Source organism: Pempheris klunzingeri, chromosome 12, assembly GCF_042242105.1.
Source record: "Pempheris klunzingeri isolate RE-2024b chromosome 12, fPemKlu1.hap1, whole genome shotgun sequence".
NCBI classification, from domain to species: domain Eukaryota; kingdom Metazoa; phylum Chordata; class Actinopteri; order Acropomatiformes; family Pempheridae; genus Pempheris; species Pempheris klunzingeri.
In genome coordinates this window covers 12352705-12374020 of record NC_092023.1, presented here as the reverse complement: position 1 = coordinate 12374020, position 21316 = coordinate 12352705, and the positions used below count along the sequence as shown (strand labels likewise).

General features: G+C 43.3%; 1 protein-coding gene across 1 annotated transcript in view; it reads left to right on the top strand.

Annotated features, from left to right (window-relative positions):
- The window catches only part of LOC139211108 (homeobox protein Meis1), an 83665-nt gene that overhangs the window by 5019 nt on the left and 57330 nt on the right, over positions 1-21316 (top strand). Inside the window, exons 6-7 of the mRNA XM_070841376.1 lie at positions 1293-1439; positions 10457-10568. Of these exons, the coding sequence (XP_070697477.1) occupies positions 1293-1439; positions 10457-10568 (259 nt within the window). The remainder of the gene's footprint in view (positions 1-1292; positions 1440-10456; positions 10569-21316) is intronic.

Sequence of the window (21316 nt, the reverse complement as noted above, 5' to 3'; positions counted from 1 at the left end):
CGCCACAGACCTATGGGCTGTATTTGCAAAAATGTATTTTTGCTAGTCGGTTATAATTAGCGTCAAAATCAATCATGGGGCCAGTCCTCTTCCGCGTTTAATCACGACGCAAGCTGTTACAACTGGAACGGATATCTGTGTGCCCAAATCTCCCCGCGTGTTTTAATGAAGTTTAATGCTGGCAGAAATTGCATGCAAGGTGAAACATATAGGCGAACTTTGAGGGTTTTAGAAATGATTCTTTGTGGAGGGCAAAAGGCCTCAGGCGGCCATCTGTGGATGGAGGCAGTAGTGGGTGTAAAACTGAGATTTGTCACCGTATCAGATGGACTACAGTAGCCTGTGCTGTCAACTTTAACCTTTGCTTTAACGGTGCAAAACACAACCAAAGCTGCTCACAAGCTTTTTTTTTTTTTTAAAAAAGTTTTTAAAAGTTAATTGTCACGCTCTGCCTCCAGGCAGCCTGCAAATGTGAGGCTGCGAGCTGTAAACTCCACATATAGTTTAGTAAAGTTTAAAGTGGTCTTCAGTTCTTTGTATTTCTCTACTCATGTGACATTTTTGGTCAACGGGCGATGGGATGCGCCGCACTGGCAGTGATAATGTAATAAGTAGACGAAATTAAACAGTTTACCTTAAATGTCAGTCAAGCTGGTCACCCTCCTCTAATGGCCACTACCCGGGGCACCGATGATGAATTTAACACGGGTGTTGAGTGCGTCGTAGCCCCTGAGCCCTCTTGTCACTGTCAATTTTCGACGATATCTCTATTTTGAGAGGAGAAAAATAAAGTTATTACCACAGTCTGGATGGAGCGCACTGCCACAGCACGGCGCGCCACGGCATGGCACGGCACGGGAACTGGACCAAAGTCCAAAGAGATCTTACTCCATTTTTTTTTTTTTTTTTTTTTTTTTTTTTTAGAATTTCAGAGCAAAAGTGAAGTAACATCAAAAAACTTTTCCGATGCGAAATAACTAAATAGACTTGGAGTTTTGGGCCATATTTATCCTGAACATTTACCACATGCCAACGCGGTAATATGTTGTCAGTCATGCTTCATGTTAACTCTTTTAAAGTATTTAAATATTTGAGATGCAACAACTGTCCTGTGATCTTCGGGTTTGTCAAATTGCCCTGATAACTCTCCGGGGCTCTTTTGCATGTCAAAGTCTGCCATGTGTGCGGGTGTTTGTGCGAGCTGGGGCGGTGTTGTGGCTGCACATGTCACTGTTGTGCAATGATGTCCCTTTTGGGTGAGTGTGTGACGCCTCTGCCTCCTCTCTCTGAAGGTACACGAGCTGTGTGATAATTTCTGTCACCGGTACATCAGCTGCTTGAAAGGCAAGATGCCCATCGACTTGGTCATAGACGACAGGGAGGGCGGGTCCAAATCAGACAGCGAGGAAATCACAAGATCATCAGTGGCCCTTGATCAGGTACATCTCTCTCTCTCTCTCTCTCTCTCTCTCTCTCTCTCTCTCTCTCTCTCTCTCTCTCTCTCTCTCCTTCTGTGTGTGTGTGTGTGTGTGTGTGTTCTCCCTGCTGGCTATTCAGCTATTCTGGGTCACTACTCCGCTGCGCTGTTATTTGCATATGATTAAGGCCGTTTTACATTCCATCCATCGGAATGAAAGATTTTCTGAATAATGTTGCTATTATTGGCCCATTAAGACTTGAACCCGGAACCGACCTGGGAAGATTAGCTCGGAAAAGCATCGCCATAAACTTGACCTGTTTCATGTCGATTTTAATTTAGTGCCTCTCTCCGTTTTTTCCTCTCCTCTCTGTCTCTTTTTGAACCAAAACGAAACGTTATCAGCTCCCCTGTTGTCTAGCCCAGGAGAGAGCAGCAGCAGGATGGGCTGCAGACTGTGGCTAAGGTGCCTTGGTTTCTCCACTGTGGAGTTCACGGTTCATTAGGCGTCTTGTCAGTATTTTTCCTTAGACATGAGTGCACATTGCTTATCGAGACCCCTCCTCTCCTCCTCCTTTATTTCGCTCAGAGCGCACAGATTCAGCACCAATAAGAAGGTTTATTTTTTGAAAGCTATGGAAGCAGCGGGTATTAAAGGTAGATTAGGGAGTGTTTCCTTTTGTGCCGATATCAGAGATAACCACTGCCTTCATTATGTGCTCCACTGGCTGTTGGCACTCCGGGGACATTGTAGTGTGCGCACAGGCATGACCCTAATGGTCCACACACTGCCGTTAAATAATGATAACAGCAACCGATGATTAGAATTATGCAAATCTGGATTTTCGGCCATTAATAGCTCGAGTCATTTGTGCAAGAGACAGGGTTGCTGGCTATGAGACCATCTCTCAATAAGTTAAACCAGCCCAGAGTTTTAAGGAGCCGCTTCTGTGGGTAGCGGCTATAACCTATGGATGCCGATGAGGGGAAAAAAAAAAAAAATCGAGTGTCCAAATTAAAGGGATTAGTTGGATAGTCCGACATAAAAAGTAATGAAGCGATTAGGCTAAATAATTTAAATCCGCGGACTTCCATATGGTTGAGTGGCTGGTCTGAGTAGAGAGATAGACAGCCACCGGCTTTTATGTTCTGGGCTGAATGGCAAGACTGGGAGCGGACTGGGGCCCGACAGGGAAGACCCCCATCCCGCCTCACATGCACTCCTCCATCCCCTGCGCTTATGTCTGAATATGGAAATGAGAAAGATCACCCGGAAGATAATACTTCATTTAATCCAGAAGCAGAATTAAATAACACAGACGCCACTTGTGCATTTAAGTGTCTCTTTGAAGGGCTTGTTGTATCCTCCTGGGGATTCAGTTGTCAAAAGTTGTTTTTTTATAGATGGGTCAGGACATAGAATGGAGCCTTATGGTATATAGATATGGAAATAGAGTCTGTTAAAACCCTTGGGTTTCTAGGTATATGGAGAAAATTATGTTGTGCTTGGGGCACTAATGCGGATCTTTAATTGACTGTAAGATGAAGACGTGGCCTATTTTAAAATAATGATGGCTCCTACATATCACCAATTCAGGGCAAAACCACATAAGCTGCTGTTTACACTGATATGTCAGAACAATATAAATGGCCGACAGGCATAGTTTGTGTTAAAGCACAAGGCAAACTTTCTGACAGATGTGTAATATTGAGGGATGTGCTGATGTTCCAGTAGGATAACATGGAGACTGTCCACAGCAGCAGGCTGTGTGTAAATGGGCATATCCAAACAGGGAGAGGGTGCAAGCCTCTTTCTGCTGAATACTTATATTGTCAATCTAATGGCACTGCACTTCATAACTTACTTGCAGCTGAATATATATTTTTTGAGTTTTGTGGGCTATTTTTGTGTGACATCTTATCTGCGGTTGTTAGGCAGTGACATCCTTAACGAATTTGCGTTGTGTGTGCATTATCTCTTTCCATATGTATTTTTAATATATGCCCTCGGGCATAAAGTTGAAGTGGACTGGAAAAAAATGCTGAGAATTTGCACAAAAGAACAATGTTAACAAGACGGAGAAAGCAGGCTCATTTATTCATAAACCAATTTATTCCAGTGAGGCGACTGTAGCAGAGGAGAGAAAAAAACTCGGAGAGAAAAAATACTTTGAATTTATTAAACTCAACAATTCAACAACGCTGACTTTCTTGCTGCATTATGCACCCTTGCGTCATAACAGTAATTTTCTGAATATTCTTTACATGTCTTTACATTGTTTTGTTAGCCTGCCTATGCAGGCGAGTATGGAGGGACGCTCAGCGCCCCTTTCAAAAGAAAGCAGAGCATAGCTGAGAGGTGAAAAAGTCAGAGAGGCTCTGCGCTGGCTTGTGAATGCAGCCCAGCCAGTTTGGGCTCACCCTCCTGTGTTTGTGTGTGTCTTTCTGTGTGTGTGTGTGTGTGTGTGTGTGTGTGTGTCTTTCTGTGTGTGTGTGTGTGTGTGTGTGTGTGTGTGTGTTTGTGTGTGTGTGTGTGTGCGCGCAACTGTGCATGAGCTGTGTGCATGCATTTGTCAAGAGCATGCATGTGTGTGTTTGCTGCTGTGTGCATGTGTGTGTTCAGACTGGCCTGATAAATGCAGCACCCCCCTCAGGTGCTATGTGAGTGGAGTGACTGGTTAGCACCAGTTGGACTTTCTTAACCCTTTCCCTGCTGCTCCCTGGAGAGCTTCCTGTCACATTTGCCTAATTTTTTCTCTTGAGCAGCACATTTCTAGTTGCTTCGTTGGACATATAATTCCCGCTTTGAGCTCAGCTGTATATAAACTTAAAAGACGCAATAAAATTCTATTATTCTGAGTGAGTGTTGCAGAGTCCTTTAATGTGGAAAGGCTCGTGTCCACACTGAATATGGCTGCGTGCGTCTCTGCCTTCTTCTTGTTGTGGAAATGTGGCAGCAGTCGCTCTGCTGATTGCGTCCCTATTTGCCCGGCACACATGTTCACCTCAGTCTAAAGGAGCAGGGAGGTATTTCCACGCTGCTGTACGTCATTTGCACAGTTGCCTTTAATTGCGCAGAGAGCACAGGGAGGGGCACAGCAATTTGCTAATGAACTCCGAGGGCCCGGGCTCTTCGCTGTAGAGCAGAACACTACTAATAGTGCTGAGGACTCACTCCAAGTCTCAAGAGCTCCTCTACTTGATTGAGCCATGCAGGCTGAAGTGGGGCTGGAAATAATTGAAATTTCCCTTAAAAATATTCTCTGCCTGCCTTTTTGTGGATATGAGAGAGTGTTAAATGATTATGAATGCTCAGCAGTTGATCTCTTGAGTTAATTTAGTGGAGAGGTATTTTTGCATGAGAGAGGCTCTGTGGCACTGACATTTTCAGTGTGATTTTTCTTTTTTTTTTGCTGCTGAAATCATGTAAAAAGAATGTGAAATAGCCTGCAATCTGAAATAACATCTATACATTTGGGATCTGTTGCTGTTTTTCTTATGTCCCGCACAATCTTTCCTAAACAAACCCTGCTTGTGTAAGCTTAGTCTTGTGGTCACTCTGTAAGAATTTACTCTTGATAGCGCTATCGCGGTATCTTTTTCCAACAATTGGCACTGTTATGCCATACAAGTGCTGGTTTCCAGGTCAGTGAGACCCAGCAGTGTTGGTTTAGGTAACTCTGGCGGTCAAAGAGTGACCCCTGCCCCCCCTCATCCCGACTCAATGGAAACCCTGACCGCTGGGGTCAGCCACTATTTTCCTAATCAGTACACCGCTATCACTAATCTATCCGCTTCTCGTTGAAGTATGGATCGAGTTACACTCGACTTAACAGGCGCACACTCTCTCTCTCTTTTTTCATTCCCTCTCTCTCCTACAGTGGCACGCTGCTGATCTTAATACAAACTTTTGAATCATCATGGTGATTGTTGGTAATAGCAGCTTTTGTATTTGAATAGAGGAGAGGTTTGACCCCCACTCGCCCCCTCCCTCCTCTACGCCTCCTCCAACCTCCCCTCCCCTGAACTCCCCTTTTTTCCATCGGGGAGTGAATGCGGGGCGGCTGTTAAGGATTCAACAAGTGATACAAAGGGGCGACCACGTGACTTGTGTGTTTCTTAGCCTCTTCATTATTGTGGCGGAATAGCAAGTAGGGTTGATTCTGATTAAGCAAATCAAGGCCAGAGTGACTTCAAAGAACCGGGAACGTTTGGAGCTTCTTACATACTTTATATTTTCAGACATCCACAGCGCATTTGTCTTTTTTGTGTCTAGTTTTTTCGGCTGACTTATTAGTTGTTTTTAAATCATGCAGTATTACTGGAAAGTTGTGCTTAGTGGAGCCACACTGTGTCACAGATACTCTGTTGTGATAGCCACAAAATCCTAATTGCAAATAAAGTTCTTGGCTTGTGTCTCGTGTTACTTATGATGGGCGGCCATGTCTGTCCCCGAGGCCTGCTGTGGTTTCTTTGGCTAAGTAAACAATAACCTGGCTTAACACATGTGTACTTAGCTAATGGAAAGTTCCTCTCCCCCTTAACCCCCTGCGAGCCTCTGACAATGGCCACCGTCACAAACAGCCCGTCTCCAAGGGATCCACCAAGAACATCCCAGCGCAGCGGCAGCAAGTCAAGCTAAGCTAGGCTAACGAAGAAACCACAGCCAAACATGTCATTACGAAATTATGCCCGCCTTTTCATTCACAAAAGAAAAAAAGAAATACTTTAAAAACTTTATTTGGAGTTAGATAGCATGGGGGGGGAGAACACTCGACTTCATGTTTTTGTTTGGATTTTAGCTCACAGAGAGTAAACAAGGAGTCTGTAGTGAGAGCTGAAGTGGAAGAAGCCACAGAGAAAGAAAATCAGTTTGTCAGTTTCCACGAGTGTCATCTAAATGGACTTTGATGGCTCTGGTAATTATCTCAAACATGTAATTATCTTTGGTTGTCTCTATGAGGTTAACCCAACGCTTTTAAAAAGCCGATTGAAGAGTACCTGACGGCTATTCAATGTAGCATACTTTACTTACTCAAGAGACCAAATCCAGTTTTATCCCTCACCCCCTTCAGCAATTATAAGGTTATTTCTTCTTTCTTTGTCTATTGTGAAGAGTTAGGGAGGAAGGGGAGTGCAGAACAGAATGGGAGGGAGGGTGGGTCTTTTGCTCCCTCACTTGTTTTTTTCTTTTCTTTTTTTTTTTTGCACCACGCATACCATTATCAGCCCCCCTTTTCATTTTGGAAGCACTAATATTGCAGCGAGGGGAGGAGATGGGTGGGGAGAGCAGAGAAAGCGGAGGTAGTTGGGCATGCACTTGCCTGGCCGGTTATCAGAGAGGCAGATCCTGCTTTATCTAGTCACAGTGGAAAGCAAAGTAAACAAGAGTTTACAATAGCTGGCCTTTCAGCCCCGTTCACTAACAGCTTCCTCACCAGCATTCATCAGAGTGGGAGAATGTGTCCGCAGTTATTGCAGGCCATCTCGCTGCTGCAACACATGGCATTCTCGCCGATTTCAACTTGAGGAAGCAATGCTGTTGGAAAGGTCAAAAATGGTGTTAAAGAAAACAACCGCAGAGAACAGATGCACCAAAGCATTCTGGGGGATGGAGTAGCCCAACTGTCATCTTCGATTCAGATGTACCACCACTGAAGAGTGTATATGTGGGGGGTTATTTGGATATTTATGTCTGCGCCTCTAAGTATGCACATATGATTATTCCCGCACGCTCGCTGGCACAGAGTGAAAAGTAAATATCCATATCATCACAAAAGATATTTCAGAGTGAGGAAAGAGGGGAGGGTGGGGGGCAAAGCACAACAACCTTAACCATTTTCTTTATTATTGCAAATGAATTGGCAAGGCAACATTTCTTGCATGAGCGCTTGTATGATATGGGGCCTGGCACAGCGAAAAAGGGAAGCCCCCCTTGCATCTTAGACGCGGCACAATGAGAATGCATTGGATTGGAATGCCTCACCGATCATAGCGGAATCAGAATTTCCAGCAAGGAAAATCTTTTCATGGCGAATTAGGGTGGTGGAGGGAAGAGAAATGGTAATGAAAAAAAAGAAAAGGGAAAAAAAAGGTATGCATGGCTCACAAATAGGGTTCCCTCGGCTTGGCGCGGCAGATTTAAGAACTTTAGCTAAAGCTAGGCAGAATAGAATGTGGAAAATTGAATTTACTAAACAATTAAGCATTGAATTAATCTACATCCTGCACAGGGTAGAGCGAGCGAGTGAGCAAGAGAGAGAAAGAGTTAAAGAGAGAAGGAGAGGGAGAGAGAGGGAGAGACCATGGTGGCTCATTAAGGGGACATAGAATAAATCAAGTGTGTAGCTATGTGTGCGGAGGGACAACTCTTTCTTTCTGTCTGTTTCCTCGAGCTTTTTGTTTCTGCATCTATTCATCTTGTGAATTTACATATTCCATATTTTGAAGGTGGACCTCTGCATTGTGTGTTGTAGGCTAGTTGCCAAAGGGCGTGTGTGTGTGCTTTTGTCACTGTGTGTCTTGTGGTCAAGGTGTGTGCTTCTGTTAAATAGAAACTGTGAGTATGGCAGTTCTGTGATGTGTTTGCATAAAGCAGATGAAAAGCATTGTATGTGTGCAGGCTAAGTGACCAAAAATTGTTTGGGTGTATTTGTGTACATTTGTGTACACACATGCTGTGAGACCTGTGTGTACTGGCATGTGTGTGTGTGTGTGTGTGTGTGGGTTGTGTGATCTCAGCCGTGTGTGTATTAATTGCATGTTAGATCAGTGCCGGGCCTGTTCCATCCAAGGGCAGCCTGTGATTATAAATAAACTCCCCGTCCCCGCGGAGATGCCACCAGGCCCTGTCTCAGCCCCGCCCCCTTTCCCATGGGGCCTCAGCGGCCACCTCCCAGCAGGCAAAGCGCTCTTTTGTTCAATTACAGCTAATGCTGTAGTTTGCCATTTCCCCCTCCGCTGTCTAATTATATTTTCAAGTGGAATTTGTTCCAGAATTAAGACAAAAAGACAATGAAAAAAAAACACACATATCCTTTTTGCAAGCTGAGGCTCTTGGGTTTTTTAATACTTGCCGTTTGACATCCCTGGGGTACTGTGCTATTCTTCTTCACAGAACTCTGAATAAACAAGTTCTGCTCATTTTTAAAAGCTGCACTTTTGGAGGAGCTGGCAAAAGCCAGTGTTAACTGTTTGCGTGCTGAGCATGTGGTCTGGATTACCTGACTTCTGATGTTCTCTGGAGAAACTCGGTCATGCACGGGTGTTTCATTTTTCAGTGTTCTACAGTTAGCAAAAAAAAGAAAAAAAAAGACCCTCTTGGTATCTTATCCCTGTTAAAATCAACGTTTATCTACCCAGTCACCATCTGAGGCATGCTTTTGTGCAGTGACTTTCCTCTTTATTGCAAAGCCTCAAAGCCTAATTTGGAAAACAACGATTATATCGTCCATGTAAGCACCGGATTATAATTTCATAGCCCAGGAACTTCAAACGAGCTCTAATAGACCCCAAATGTGTTGAATTTGCTGACTTGTATATTCTTTTCTGTTATTTTATTCCATCTACATTTTGTTTAAAACAAACCCTGTGTCATGCATTAATGTCTACTTTTTTTTCATAATTCTAAACTCGGCTCCAAAGCCTCCTCGCAGAGGCAGCGCTGCTTGTAGTATCCCAATTGAAACCAGTTGTTCCCCAGTGTGTTTCTCTCCTCTCTCTCCTCTCTTCCTCTGTGTGGGTTTCTATCACTCATTTCGTCACATAACCCTAAAAGCGTGATGCAAACACCACATTGCCCCTTGATATCTCCTTCATTTGATTTGACAGAGCAAAGGGCGGCAGAGTAGGCTCGAGTAAGCGTTTGTGCGCGTGTGTTGTTTGTTTCGTGTTTGTTTGTGATAGCTAGCTGTGTATGATAAGACATTAGATTCTGTTTCCTTTCTATTTTCAAGTCTCTTTTCTCTCCTGTCCTCAGTAATAACGTGGCTTCTCACAGGCACTGACAGATAAGATGTTACATCTGGTTTAGTTTCAATAATACGCAGCACATTTGTATGGGACAGAGTGTGTTTTGTGTGTGTGTGTGTGTGTGTGTTTGTTTTATGCAGTGTCTATGTTTGTATGTATGTGTATGAGGGAACTTAACATTTCTGTATTTTGAGTGTGTGTATTTGTATTTGATGCCTGGTACTTGTGTGTATCTGAACACACACATCATGTATGTATGTGTTCTCTCAATTAGTGTTATGTTCATGTTAGAGAAAGGAATGGAATTGCACTTCAACTTTTTCATTTGTCTATAAAAAGTTTTAAATCCACTTCAGTGTGGTTGGTTGCTTTACTTTTGTTTCATTTTTTTGTTGGAGAGAAGACTGTGGGAAAACTTCAGCTTATTTGGTTATGTCTCGGTCTTGGCGCTGCTTCCCAAAATGAAATTAAAATCTACATTAGTGGGATTGGTCATCCATTTTTTTGTTTAATTTTTGGATATAACAGAGTATTTATACTTATGTAGCAATACTTTGAGTTATTTACCTCTCTCTCCCTCTCTCTCTCTGGTCTGCTCTGCTTGGATGACATCACTCCCTGGCGCTCGCAGCGGCCTATCTTAAGTTGTAGCTGTTTTGTATTTTCATCTGCTAGTGGTTTGAGCCAAATGGAGGCAGCCGTGGATTGCATGCCTCAGAAAGCTGGGAACTAATACAACATGTTCGCTCACTATATTCGTCTGGGCCTTTCTCTTCATCGAGCCCCAATAATCCTCTTTCCATAAGATTGTTGCTGGGGCACATGCACACACACACACACACACACACACACACACACACACACACATGCACTGTGCGACCGGGCTGAGAGATGGCAAATGATGAACTTTGTCGGGAGTGTGAACTTGTGCTTTTGTGTGTGGGCTTCCTTCTTCATTAAGTACAGTATATGTACAGTATGTAAAACTACCACAACTAATGGTGGTGGAAAAAAAACACAAGAAGCTAGGCCAAGATGCTGACTCTCTCTCTCTTCTCTCTACGACAGACGTCCTGGAACAGAGATCACGATGACACGGCGTCCACACGCTCTGGAGGAACACCAGGGCCGTCCAGCGGAGGACACACATCACACAGCGGTGACAACAGCAGCGAACAGGGTAAGAGACTGAGTTTCTCTGTCTGCATCTTTTTCTTATAAATCAGGTGGAGCAGAGGGGGAGGACACGGACGCAGTTAACACGCAGATCAAGGTGCTGAGTGTAGTACATCTGTTAGATTACATCATTTACATCGAGTACATGATAGAAAACTTTAGCATGTGTTCAGTTGCCGGGCTTATTCAGGCTGCTTGAAGAGGGATTACGTTTTTGCAGCAGCTCCCAGTTGCTACTAGTAATTCACAGAGAGGTCGCAGGTCACGGTCAGCTATTTAAAAGCAGTGCTGGACCTTGGACCTGGTCCTAGGCAGAGCAGACATGATGTGCGGTTTCTGTCTTACTGGTTCCACCTTGGCAAATGTCTTTTGCATGTTACAGTCTATTAGCATGCAGATTGCTCTACATGTGTACATGTTTGCCTGTGTTTGTGTGCTGCTTTAATTATACATCCCAGACCACACAGTTCATATTGTGTGAACTGTTTGACTACTAAGCTTGCAGAAGTCTACCTATCAAGAAGGTGGTTCTTTCTGTTCTCTGTCTCAGCTCTCTGTCGTCCCTGATTATTCTGAGGATTAAGGAATCCTTTTCTGTTGTCCCCTGAACCTCTTTTCATAAGATGGTGGTGGCCATTTCCATCTTTTTTTGTTTTGTTTGAGGGATTGCGTGCATCTGTTTCAGGAAATTCAGCCCCATTAAAACTACATCAGATTCCTCAGTGGATATCATAAATACTTTGCTAAAATAAGTCTGTTTACATGAAAAGTTGACTCGTTTGAGGGTTTGATATTAATAATTAGTCATATTTCTATCATATCACAGCATTGGCTTTGAAGTTTGCAAGCGTTACTGCAGGTTGCTTACATCTTTCACAGTCGTTTGAACTTGAACTAAAATACTCTGGGTATGAAATGTACAAAATGTGCATTGTATCGAATTATGATGCACTAGTTTCTTTCATTGATATTATGTTTAGCCTCAAATTTAAAAGGTCTAACACATTAGTCTACACTCCCCTCTTGGACCAGACATCTCTGCTGAGGCTGGATGTGTATGCCTTCTAAGAATTTGTGTTTGTGTGTGTGTGTGTGAGTGTGAGACAGAGAGAGAGAGAGAGAGAGAGAGAGAGCAGTCGGTTGGTGGTGGTGGTGGTGGTGGAGCGGCGTTGCAAACAAACTGTAGGCAAAAAAGCAACTTCATATATTATTGAAGGCGATGTCAAGGCGAGCAGTTTGCAGGGTTGCCAGTGCCAGGAGGCAGAGCCAGGGTGGGAGCAGAGAGCGCTGCCATGCCTTCCACTCCAATGAGCAGCCATTTATATAGTCAACACACACACTCTGTGTCTCTCTTTGTCTCTCTGTCTGTCTCATCCCTCTCTCTCTCTGTGTCTTTCACACACATGCGCTCTCCCTCTCACATATTGTTTGTCTTTCTTTCTCACTTGTCATTAATGCTCGACAGAGGAGCTGAGGGACTGAGGTGAGACACGAGTTGAGATAAAAATAAAAGATAGAGAGATGATGTGGAAGAGGATTACAGACTGATAAAAAAAGAGTGAAATTACTGTGAAACAGAGGAAGACAAAGCAATATTTGTGTGTGTGTGTGTGTGTGTGTGTGTGTATGTGCACGTTTCTCTGATGACTAATGGTCTGGGGCAGCCAGGCAAGATCTGATTGGTCGCTCTAATGAGCGTGCTCTGTGCCGAGTTTGGGCTCCTGCTTCTGTGACCTTTGCCCTCTATTGACCAAACTGACACTTCATTTTTCACATCTTTCCAATTATAGACCCACTCCTCATGCTTGCCCGCCTCCTCTCACTCTCTGTCCCTCTCTCTCATCATCTCTCTCTCTCTATCTCTTCATAACTACTACCCCATCCCCCCTGCCCCACTCCTCTTGGTTATTGTAGGTTTTTGTTTGTTGTTGAAGTTCATTAGAGGGTAAAATGTGGGCTAGTGTGTACATACATGTGCATGTTTTGTATGTGTATGTGTGTTGTTGTGTACCAGCTCAATGATGCTTTGATTTGTCCAAGCGTTACAGGAGAGTTGGGAGCTTAGCAGGATGAATGTATGCAGGTATTAGGTTATGTGCAGGTTCTGAAATTTGTTTTAAAGATGATACAAAGTAGTAAAATTACCAAAAATCTGTTTTTTCATCTGTTTGTTTCATCTGTAAACACAGATGGATTTATTGTCACTTTTAAAATTTCCTATCATCATTAGCTATCTTTGCAGTTGCACAGCTTTCATTATCTATGTTCAGCTATTAAAAATATCATATTGCCACTTACAGTATGTGGCCACAAATATATTGACTCTTGCTCTTGTGGCTGAATGGGAGAAAAACAATGCATCTAGGTTCCAAAGCCTGATGGGAAGTCTGAAAGCAGAAGAGTGGAGGCCTTTACAGCAGATACATTGATTTCTGCATGTGTGTGATTGCCTTGTTTATCTCGATTTTTATATGGGGAAACACACACACACACACACACAGAGTGTAGAGCATCAGGATGCAGTGACAACAGTAAATACCGGAGGACATCTTGGACTGGTTTCAGGTTTATATGGGTTAAGAGCTATCACTGCCACGTCATATTTGCTCTGACAAATTGTGTGTCAGTCACTTGGTAATCCCAGTAAGCTGGTTATTTATCTGTTTGGCACTTGGCTCGCTCTCTCCCTGACAGTCTCACCCCACTGTCTCTCCTCCCTCTTTTGCGCTCTTTCATCTTCACATCCTCCCTCTCTTCTCCAGTTTTCCCTTGTCTCCCACCTACTCTTGCGTCTCCCTCTTTCATTTTGCTCTCAGTCGGTTTCTCTCTCCTTGTGAACCCCTGTGCTTTCCTCTCTCTCCTCCCCCTTTTTTCTTCCATGCCTCCCACTCACTCTAAAACACAACCTTTGTTTATCCTTCTTGTTTCCTTCTCTCACCTCTCTTTGTTCCTTTTGCTCTCTCCATCTTCCCCTTTTTTCTCCCATTTTTCACACCCTGGTTTTCCTTTGTTTTCGGCGCGTCATCTTTACCTCATCTGTCCTGCCGTGTTGTTTCTTCTTTGCACATTCTCTCTTTTTTCCACCGTACACTTGTATCTTGTTTATCTTTTACATTCTTCCTTTCTCATCCCATTTTCTCATCCTGCTTCCTTTCTTGCATCTCATCCTCATCTTTACTCCTCTTTCTTTCTCATATTCTTTCCTTTTCCTCCTCCCATGTCTTCATGTTCATTCATGTATTTCCCCCCCACCTCTCTCTCACTTCTACCTTTTAAAGATTGCTTTCTCACTGACCTTTCCCTCCCTGCCTCTCTCTTCCACTTTCTTCATTCTCTTCCTCTCTGCCAGTAGAGCTGCACAGCTAATGGCCATCTTTCCCTCCTTTATTCATTCTCTTCTTCTTTCTCTCATCTATCCTTCGATCCGCCCCCTTTACCCCTTCTCCTCAGTCTATCAAGCCACCCTCTTATTCTCCTCCTACACCTCATCTTGTGCTCAGTCTTTCCCTAATTCCTGCCTGTTTGTCTCTCTATCTCTTGCCTGCTTCTTCCTTCCATCCTCCCCCTCCAGCAGAGCGTAACAGCTCAGGGGAAGGATGCTGGATGGTGGAGGGCCTTTAACTACTGAACTCCAGTCTCCTCTCTCAGCCCTTTTTCTGAGGCTATTCCTGAGACAAACACATGCTCCGCTCTGCCCTCCTCTCTGAACGGTTCACTGCCTACTGGTATAAAAATCCCCATCTCTACCCGGAAACGTAGCATTCACTCTCTCAAATCCAAGAGCTGCAGGAATCTTGAGGAAGACTCCGCGTTATGTAAGATCAGAGGTCTCCACGCACATACTGTTGAACTCGCAGGAGAAGATACTCTTTCTAATGCAAAGCAGCCAATAGTGTGATTAGTGGATTCTTAAAAATAAGAGTTTTAATGATAACTCTTGGACCTTTTTAGTCATCAGCAGGTGTTTTGCAGAGATTTGTCGGTGTCGCCATAAAAGCTTTTTTCGCATACTTTATTTTTGCATGTGGCGACAATACTCACATGCTAAGATCTTAGTTATGAGTGTTTGTGCTGTGACCACAATGCTGGTGGTATTTTTTAGCACTGAATTCCATTGGCAGTCAGAAAAAAATGGAGGGAGGATCACATTTGCTCCACACATGTCATTAAAATCAGTCCTTGGTGTCTCCTCTCTCACTAAAAGAGCAGACAAAGAAGAAAGCCTCTTATTTTTCTCGTCCCTTTCTCTGGGAGGTCTTTGTAAACATCTACAAGCTTCGACAGAGAGAGAGAGCAGCCCTGTAGTTAATTAGTCCCACTCTATTAGCCCAGCTGTTTGCTAGCTAGTTCCTACCAACAGGCCCCTTTGTTTAATACCCAGAAGCCCTCTGGGGAAGCCTCACTGTAGCTGTTGTTGCCTTGGATCATGCTTTTCTGTGAAGCGTAATGCTCGAAGGGCAGAGGAAAAGCCAACAGATCATATATGCCTAAGAAGGAGGGGGATCCCTCATAGACATGAGCGGGCCTTCTCTTTTTCTCCCAGTATAAAGTAGTCCTCTTTGCCTGTGTGAATTTGTAAGGACACCCCTTGGCTTCTCTGAGGGCCTGGCGTGCAAGGGAAACAGAATAACATTCAGGCACTGAATCGGGCAGCTTCAGCGATGTGGATGCGAGTTGAGCAGAGGAGCAGAGCAGAGTGTTTGCTCTGTTTTTGAAAGCTACAGGGTTTCCCCCTCCGCTTGTCAGAAACATCCAGGGAGTGAGGCGATGACTGGCGATATTAGATATGTATCACGAATTACCCAAACCGTTTGTAAAGAATACAGTACACCATGCCAAAGCAAATAGCTCCCTGTTAGGCTATGTGTTATGTGTCTGCATACATTTCTAGTGTCTGAGTAGTGGCTTGAGATTTCTGGTTTTTGGTCTGATATCTCGCTCTGACGTTTTCTTTTTCATTGCTTGGTGTAGTCCGAAGAATGCTCAATAGAAAATCAATGCTGATATTTGCTTTTTGACCTGCCTAAAGTGTGTGCATGTCTCAGTCTAATACGTGTAGATCACAGTCTGATATAGTAGTTAATTTAAGCAGAACATTGGGCCACGTGGTCCTTGGACTGTTGCTCCAGTCTGTATGATGAAATTCCTCCATATTCAATGTAATGTATGATTAGAGTGAATTCAACATTGATGTATAAATGAATAGAACCCTGTAACACATGAAAGAAAACAAACAAGCTCAAGAATATTGTATAAAGTATCACTTAACAAAAAGATCTGTGAGGCCAGAATGGTTGAAAAAAGAAACCTTTGCCTGATCAGTTGCAAGTTCGAATACCAGCTGGCATCATTTTGGTGTAAGATATGGCACTTGGCCTACTGCTTGTTCAGGATGTGGCTGTAAAGCATTTGATGAGTCAGACTCCCTGTTTTTGAAATGTATTTGAATATTATCTCCGAACACAGCTGCACCCCATTCACTCTGAACCACTATATATAACCTCGACTGGCTCTCATCGATCAGGCTGAAATATTCGTGATGTTGTCATCCGTCCATCCATCCATCCATCGTCTCTCCGACCTCTGTGCCCTCCAACAAGGTCAGGCCTCAGAGGAGCTGTTGCTTTCTGTCTCCTCATTGGCCAGTCACCAGGGCCAGGGCGAGCAAATGAGGACATGGACAGGGGTGCCATGCAATCAGCAGCCAGATCTGGCTCATCCAATCACCCGGCTTCACGTGGCCCCCTCAAAGTCACCGATTAATTGGTCCGATTGTCCAGTAGACTGGAAGAGAGAACTGTGAGTGTCTGTGTGGTGTGTGTTCCCCTCACTGAAAAGCATTTCTCCCCCAGTAGCCTTTAGCTGCTCTTGAAAATGCTTACTGAGTAATGAGTTAAGAGAGAATTAGAAGCACTTTAATGAATAAGTATTGTTAAGACGTAGAAATTTGTATTGGTTGCATTGGCCCACATACAGTGACAACTCTGAGGGTATAAATTTGAGAGCAGTTTTGTCATGTTGGATTAAAAAGGGGTGAGCTATCAGCTAGCAGGTGATTGTAACCAGACACTAATATAAAAGGTAAATAATAATTGTCAAAAGCTTTTATTATGTTGATTTTGAAGTGTTGATTTTTTTTGGGTCAAACATTAAAAATGCATAAATCTGCAAGTTGGAAATATAAAACCTGAGAGAAGCAGTACTGCATTTTTTCATAGGTTGTCTAGACGTTGTCTAAACATTACAGAGCAATATCCTCGGTCCGGTAATTGTCTTACTGGTGTCCAGGTTTCTTGGTAATCTCTTTAAATGTGAGGCTCTGTGGGTAGATAAAAGGTATGTGGTTGTCTTGATTAGTCTGCAGTCTGTATTACTAGAGGTGTGTGTGTAACTACAGTAACTGGCAAACACAAGTCTTTCTTTGATTTCCTCAGAGCGTGAACGTGGGGGAAAAAAGAGAGGAACAGGACGAAAGAGAAAGAAAAAGGCATAAAGAAAAAGCAAAATAAGAGTGTAAGATAAGGAGGAAGGAAGAGAATCTCAGAGAGAATGCTGTGAAAACATTTTGATGCTGACTGGAGCAGTCTGTGTGTGTGTGTGTGTGTGTATGTGTGTGTGTAAATCCTATAGTGACTGAAGAAAAGGGAGAGAGATAGAGCAATTATCCCCAGTGAGTGTGTTAAGTGCTGCTGAGTGTTGTTTGGGAGTCTATTGAGGTGTACACAATGCTGCAATATCTGCAAGTTCAGAAGTGAAAGAGTTGTGGCTTTAAGCTCACTATGTGTCCCATAGTGGGTTAAAGTAAAGTGTGTGAGCATGTGTCCATTTGTAAAAAAAACTGTTTAATATCTGCAATCACAGAGTCACAAGCTTAACTTTAATTTCTCTTGCTGTTTATGAAAATCAATATTTGAAAGGCATAAAGGATAATTATGTCTCAAAACACCTTGAGAAAACATCCTCTGACTACTCAGCGTTGCCGGTAGGAATGTTTATTCAGTCTCAGCTGGATTTACTGCATCTCAAACATTATTATCTGTGGTTACCTGGGAAAAGAGATGTTTGGCCTTCCAATGTCCAATCACGACCTCCGTCTCTCAGATTCACTGAGATCTTTACGACCCTGCTCCATCGCAGCGGCCGACGCGTCAACCAACATGTAGTGACTCTCCTGGCAGGAAAATGATAGCCCTCAATGACTTTTTATTGCCTCGTAGGCAATAAGCAAACTCGGAGTGGCCTGAGTTTGCCCCTCTTGAAAAAGAGGAAATTGTATCAGGTTCCCACAGCAAGGGGCCAGTTTGTTTTTAGGATTAAGGCTAGTGTCACCGGGCCGTCGGGGTCGTGTGGAAGAAAGAGTCAGAAATACAAGTAAACAAAGTTTACCCTCTCCTCTCCTCTCCTCTCCTCTCCTCTCCTCTCCTCTCCTCTCCTCTCCTCTCCTCTCCTCCCCTGCTTTGTCAGTCAGGTCACACTGTGTTTTTTTGGCTCGAGTTTCATCTGCGAGAAGGTAATGGTCATAAAACATCTTGATAAGGTGTTTGACTTTGGGATTTATCTGCCGTTTGTTGCTGAGCATGTGTACATATCATCGCGTGAGCCTCATATTTGTACATATTGTCTCCATGTCTTCATTTTCTCTTACAACCTCTGTCTGCTTCTCGTTTCTATTTCACTTCCACTACTTCCTTGTTTTGTAACTTTCTGTGATAACATTCAGAGAAATGCTATGCACATTTTGAAGGTGAAATAAAATGTTTCCTTCAGCCTCTCTGTTACTTTAAATCCCCCCCACTATCTGTCTCCCTCCGTCTGTTGGTTACATGTGGGCATGTTTGCATGACCAAAGAAATGCAAAGTCTAGCCCAGACTATTACAATATGCCGTGTGTGCACAATTTACATGAAATACATATTCATTCATGACATGCGTGCACACAAAATAGCTTCGCTCTCCTTCTGTGCCTGTCTCTCTTATGCCTTCGCTCAGTCTTTGTCCTCACTTCAGATGCATCCTTGCAACTGAAAATATTGGTATCATTAATGTCTCACCTCTTACAAAGTTCTTCTTCATCTTCTTCTTCTTGCCCATAAATGCACTTTTCGATCAGACCAATAGTGGTTTTCTGCAGCTCCAAGAAACAGTAGTGTTCATTGGGAAAAAAAGAAAAGAGGTTTCACTTCATTTGCTTTCACTGAGGAGAGAGCAAGCAGGAGGGAAATGTATCTTTAGCTCCCATGTTATAATTGTGGCACGCTAATGATGTAGACACATTCTCACTGTCTGTTTACAGGAAGCGCTCTTCTTTAATTTGCGACTGGCGTGAATGCCAAATGCCTATATCTAATTACTGGTGTTTGCTAAAAGATACTATTTACACACACTTTTTGCCTTGTAGAGGTCTCTTGTGTGTCAGGGTGGGGAGATTATGATAAGAAAAGTTAAATGTGTAAACGTGGTAAAGCCATTTTTTGTGTTTTTCAATTTCTGTGTCCAGGAAGTGAAAATTACAGTTTTTTTTCCATTTATGATTTGTGCATGCAAACGCACTGAAGATGTTTTCATTCAATGCCTCTAAATTCAAGATCTTGTTGTGTCAGCTGAGGACTCCATTCAGGTTTATTTCTGTATGAAGCACCATAATTTGCACCATTCTCATGTAATCATGTCCTGAAAGAAGATGCCACTTTTGTCAAATTACTGGATATCTCCTTTTGGAGTCAAATCCTTGAGCTGTGATTTGCAAATGTAAACACGTTGAAATGTGGTAATGCACATGTCTGGCAAAGGAAAAGGATGGAAAGTTGAATGAAATGAAATTATTTGTGTTTGTTTGCGTCTAGGGTCTTGTGTTCTTGCCGTGGGAAACTTGTCATTGCACAGAATGGTGGCAAATTTAGAAGTTGACACCAGTTTGCACCCCTTATTTTATCTGTTTTCAGTTCAGCTTGCCTTCAAATTGCCTGGAATCGCACAGGGCGCACGTGCACAACGCGCACAGACACACAAACATACAAGCTCTCACAGAAAGTAAATGCCCTGGTTCTTAATCATGGCCAGAACAGGTTCATAGGGAATCACAGCGACTCATCACTGACATGTCATAACGCATTACATCTGGCTAATAAAACAACCTTAAATTCTCTCTCCTTCTGCCTTTCCACTCCTCTTGCCGCTGACTGTGCCTCACTGCCTCCTCCCTTGTAGAGGAGCTGATCTCAGGGCCCAGGAGGCCTCTGATCAAATAGATGTTAACTTTTCAGGGAAAACCCTGATAGCGGGCTCGAGAATTCAGACGATCGCCTCTGACAGTGCATGACAGGAGCGAAGGACCAGAGGAGCTTTCTCAGTAGCTTCCCTACTGTTAATGTAGGGAAAAGCTACAATTAATAATACTTTCTAAAAAAAAATTATAGATGGCTATGAATGAGACATACTGTAGTTTAGACATTCACTTACATTGAGGGAGAATGAGAGGCAAGAGAGAAGGGATGGAGGAGGGATGGGGGTGAGCAAAGAGGCAGGGTATTAGCACTTTGTTTAGTGGAGAAGCATTGTTTGGCCCCATGGCACACAAGAACACACACACACACACACGAATAAGCAACTCACTCACACACATACACACATGCACAGAGCAACAACGTTTATTTAAGCTTTTGATAAAGAGATTAGCCCCATCATCCTACGCTCTTAAGCCAGCCGAGGGGGTCCGTGTTCAGGAAATCCTGGCTTTCCTGACACATGGGCTTATAGGGGAACCTGGCTCAAGCAACACTTATATGATATTAATACAATTCCTAATGGTCAGATTAACATGATTTGGTCTTAAAATGGAGTTTGATCAGATTGTCTTTTTCAGTGGATAAGGGGAAAGGGACAGAGGGAGGTGGGCAGAGAGTTAGAAAGAGAGAGAGAGAGAAAGATGGAAATGGAACAAGGAGGCGGAGTAGTTGTGGCAGCTGGGCTGTTTTTTTTCTGTATTATTAGCCCTATCACAGTGGTTGGAGTCCAGCTTAAAGCTACAAACAGTGAGGTGCTAATTTTAGCCTCCAAAGAGGATAAGGATAAATAGCTTGCTGCCAGTTTGCCATATGGTCCCCTGCCGATTATATTGTGTCAGGAATATTTTCACCCCACCCCTACCCCAACACACAGACATACACACATATACACACTCATATCTGTTGTTTCAGCATTTATGGCGTGGGAGATGGCTTTATCTCAACATGTGGATATGATGGAGGGGTGCATTTGCAAAAAAAAATTTTACCACACACATTTCATTATTAAACATCTTGAAGACAACTTGTAAAGCCTGTGAAGGTGTTTTACTCTCCATGTAGTCGGTGAATTTGTTTTTATTTATTCTCTTTGTGAGAATAGAAAGATGTGTCACTCTGAGGTAATTTTCAGACAGGAAGTTGTTATTGATGCCACGGCGGCCTCAACCAGCAGCCTTTTCTATCCACTATAGCTTCCAGCTGCAAGGTAACATTTGGCCCCTTCTGTAATCTCTTGCAACTCGGTTTATATTCTCACTTGTAAATGTGAGCCCTGTAGAAGAATAAAAATGAGTCTCTCCTTCTCCCGCTCTCCATCAACACACATGCATATGTTCACATGTAAATGTAACACACACTCACACAGCCACTCTCCATTATTCTCTCACTCTCTCTCCCTCAAATTGAAATAATTCAATTTATGGACACAGTTCCAGACCTCCCTGGCTAAGACCATTATGCATGGAGC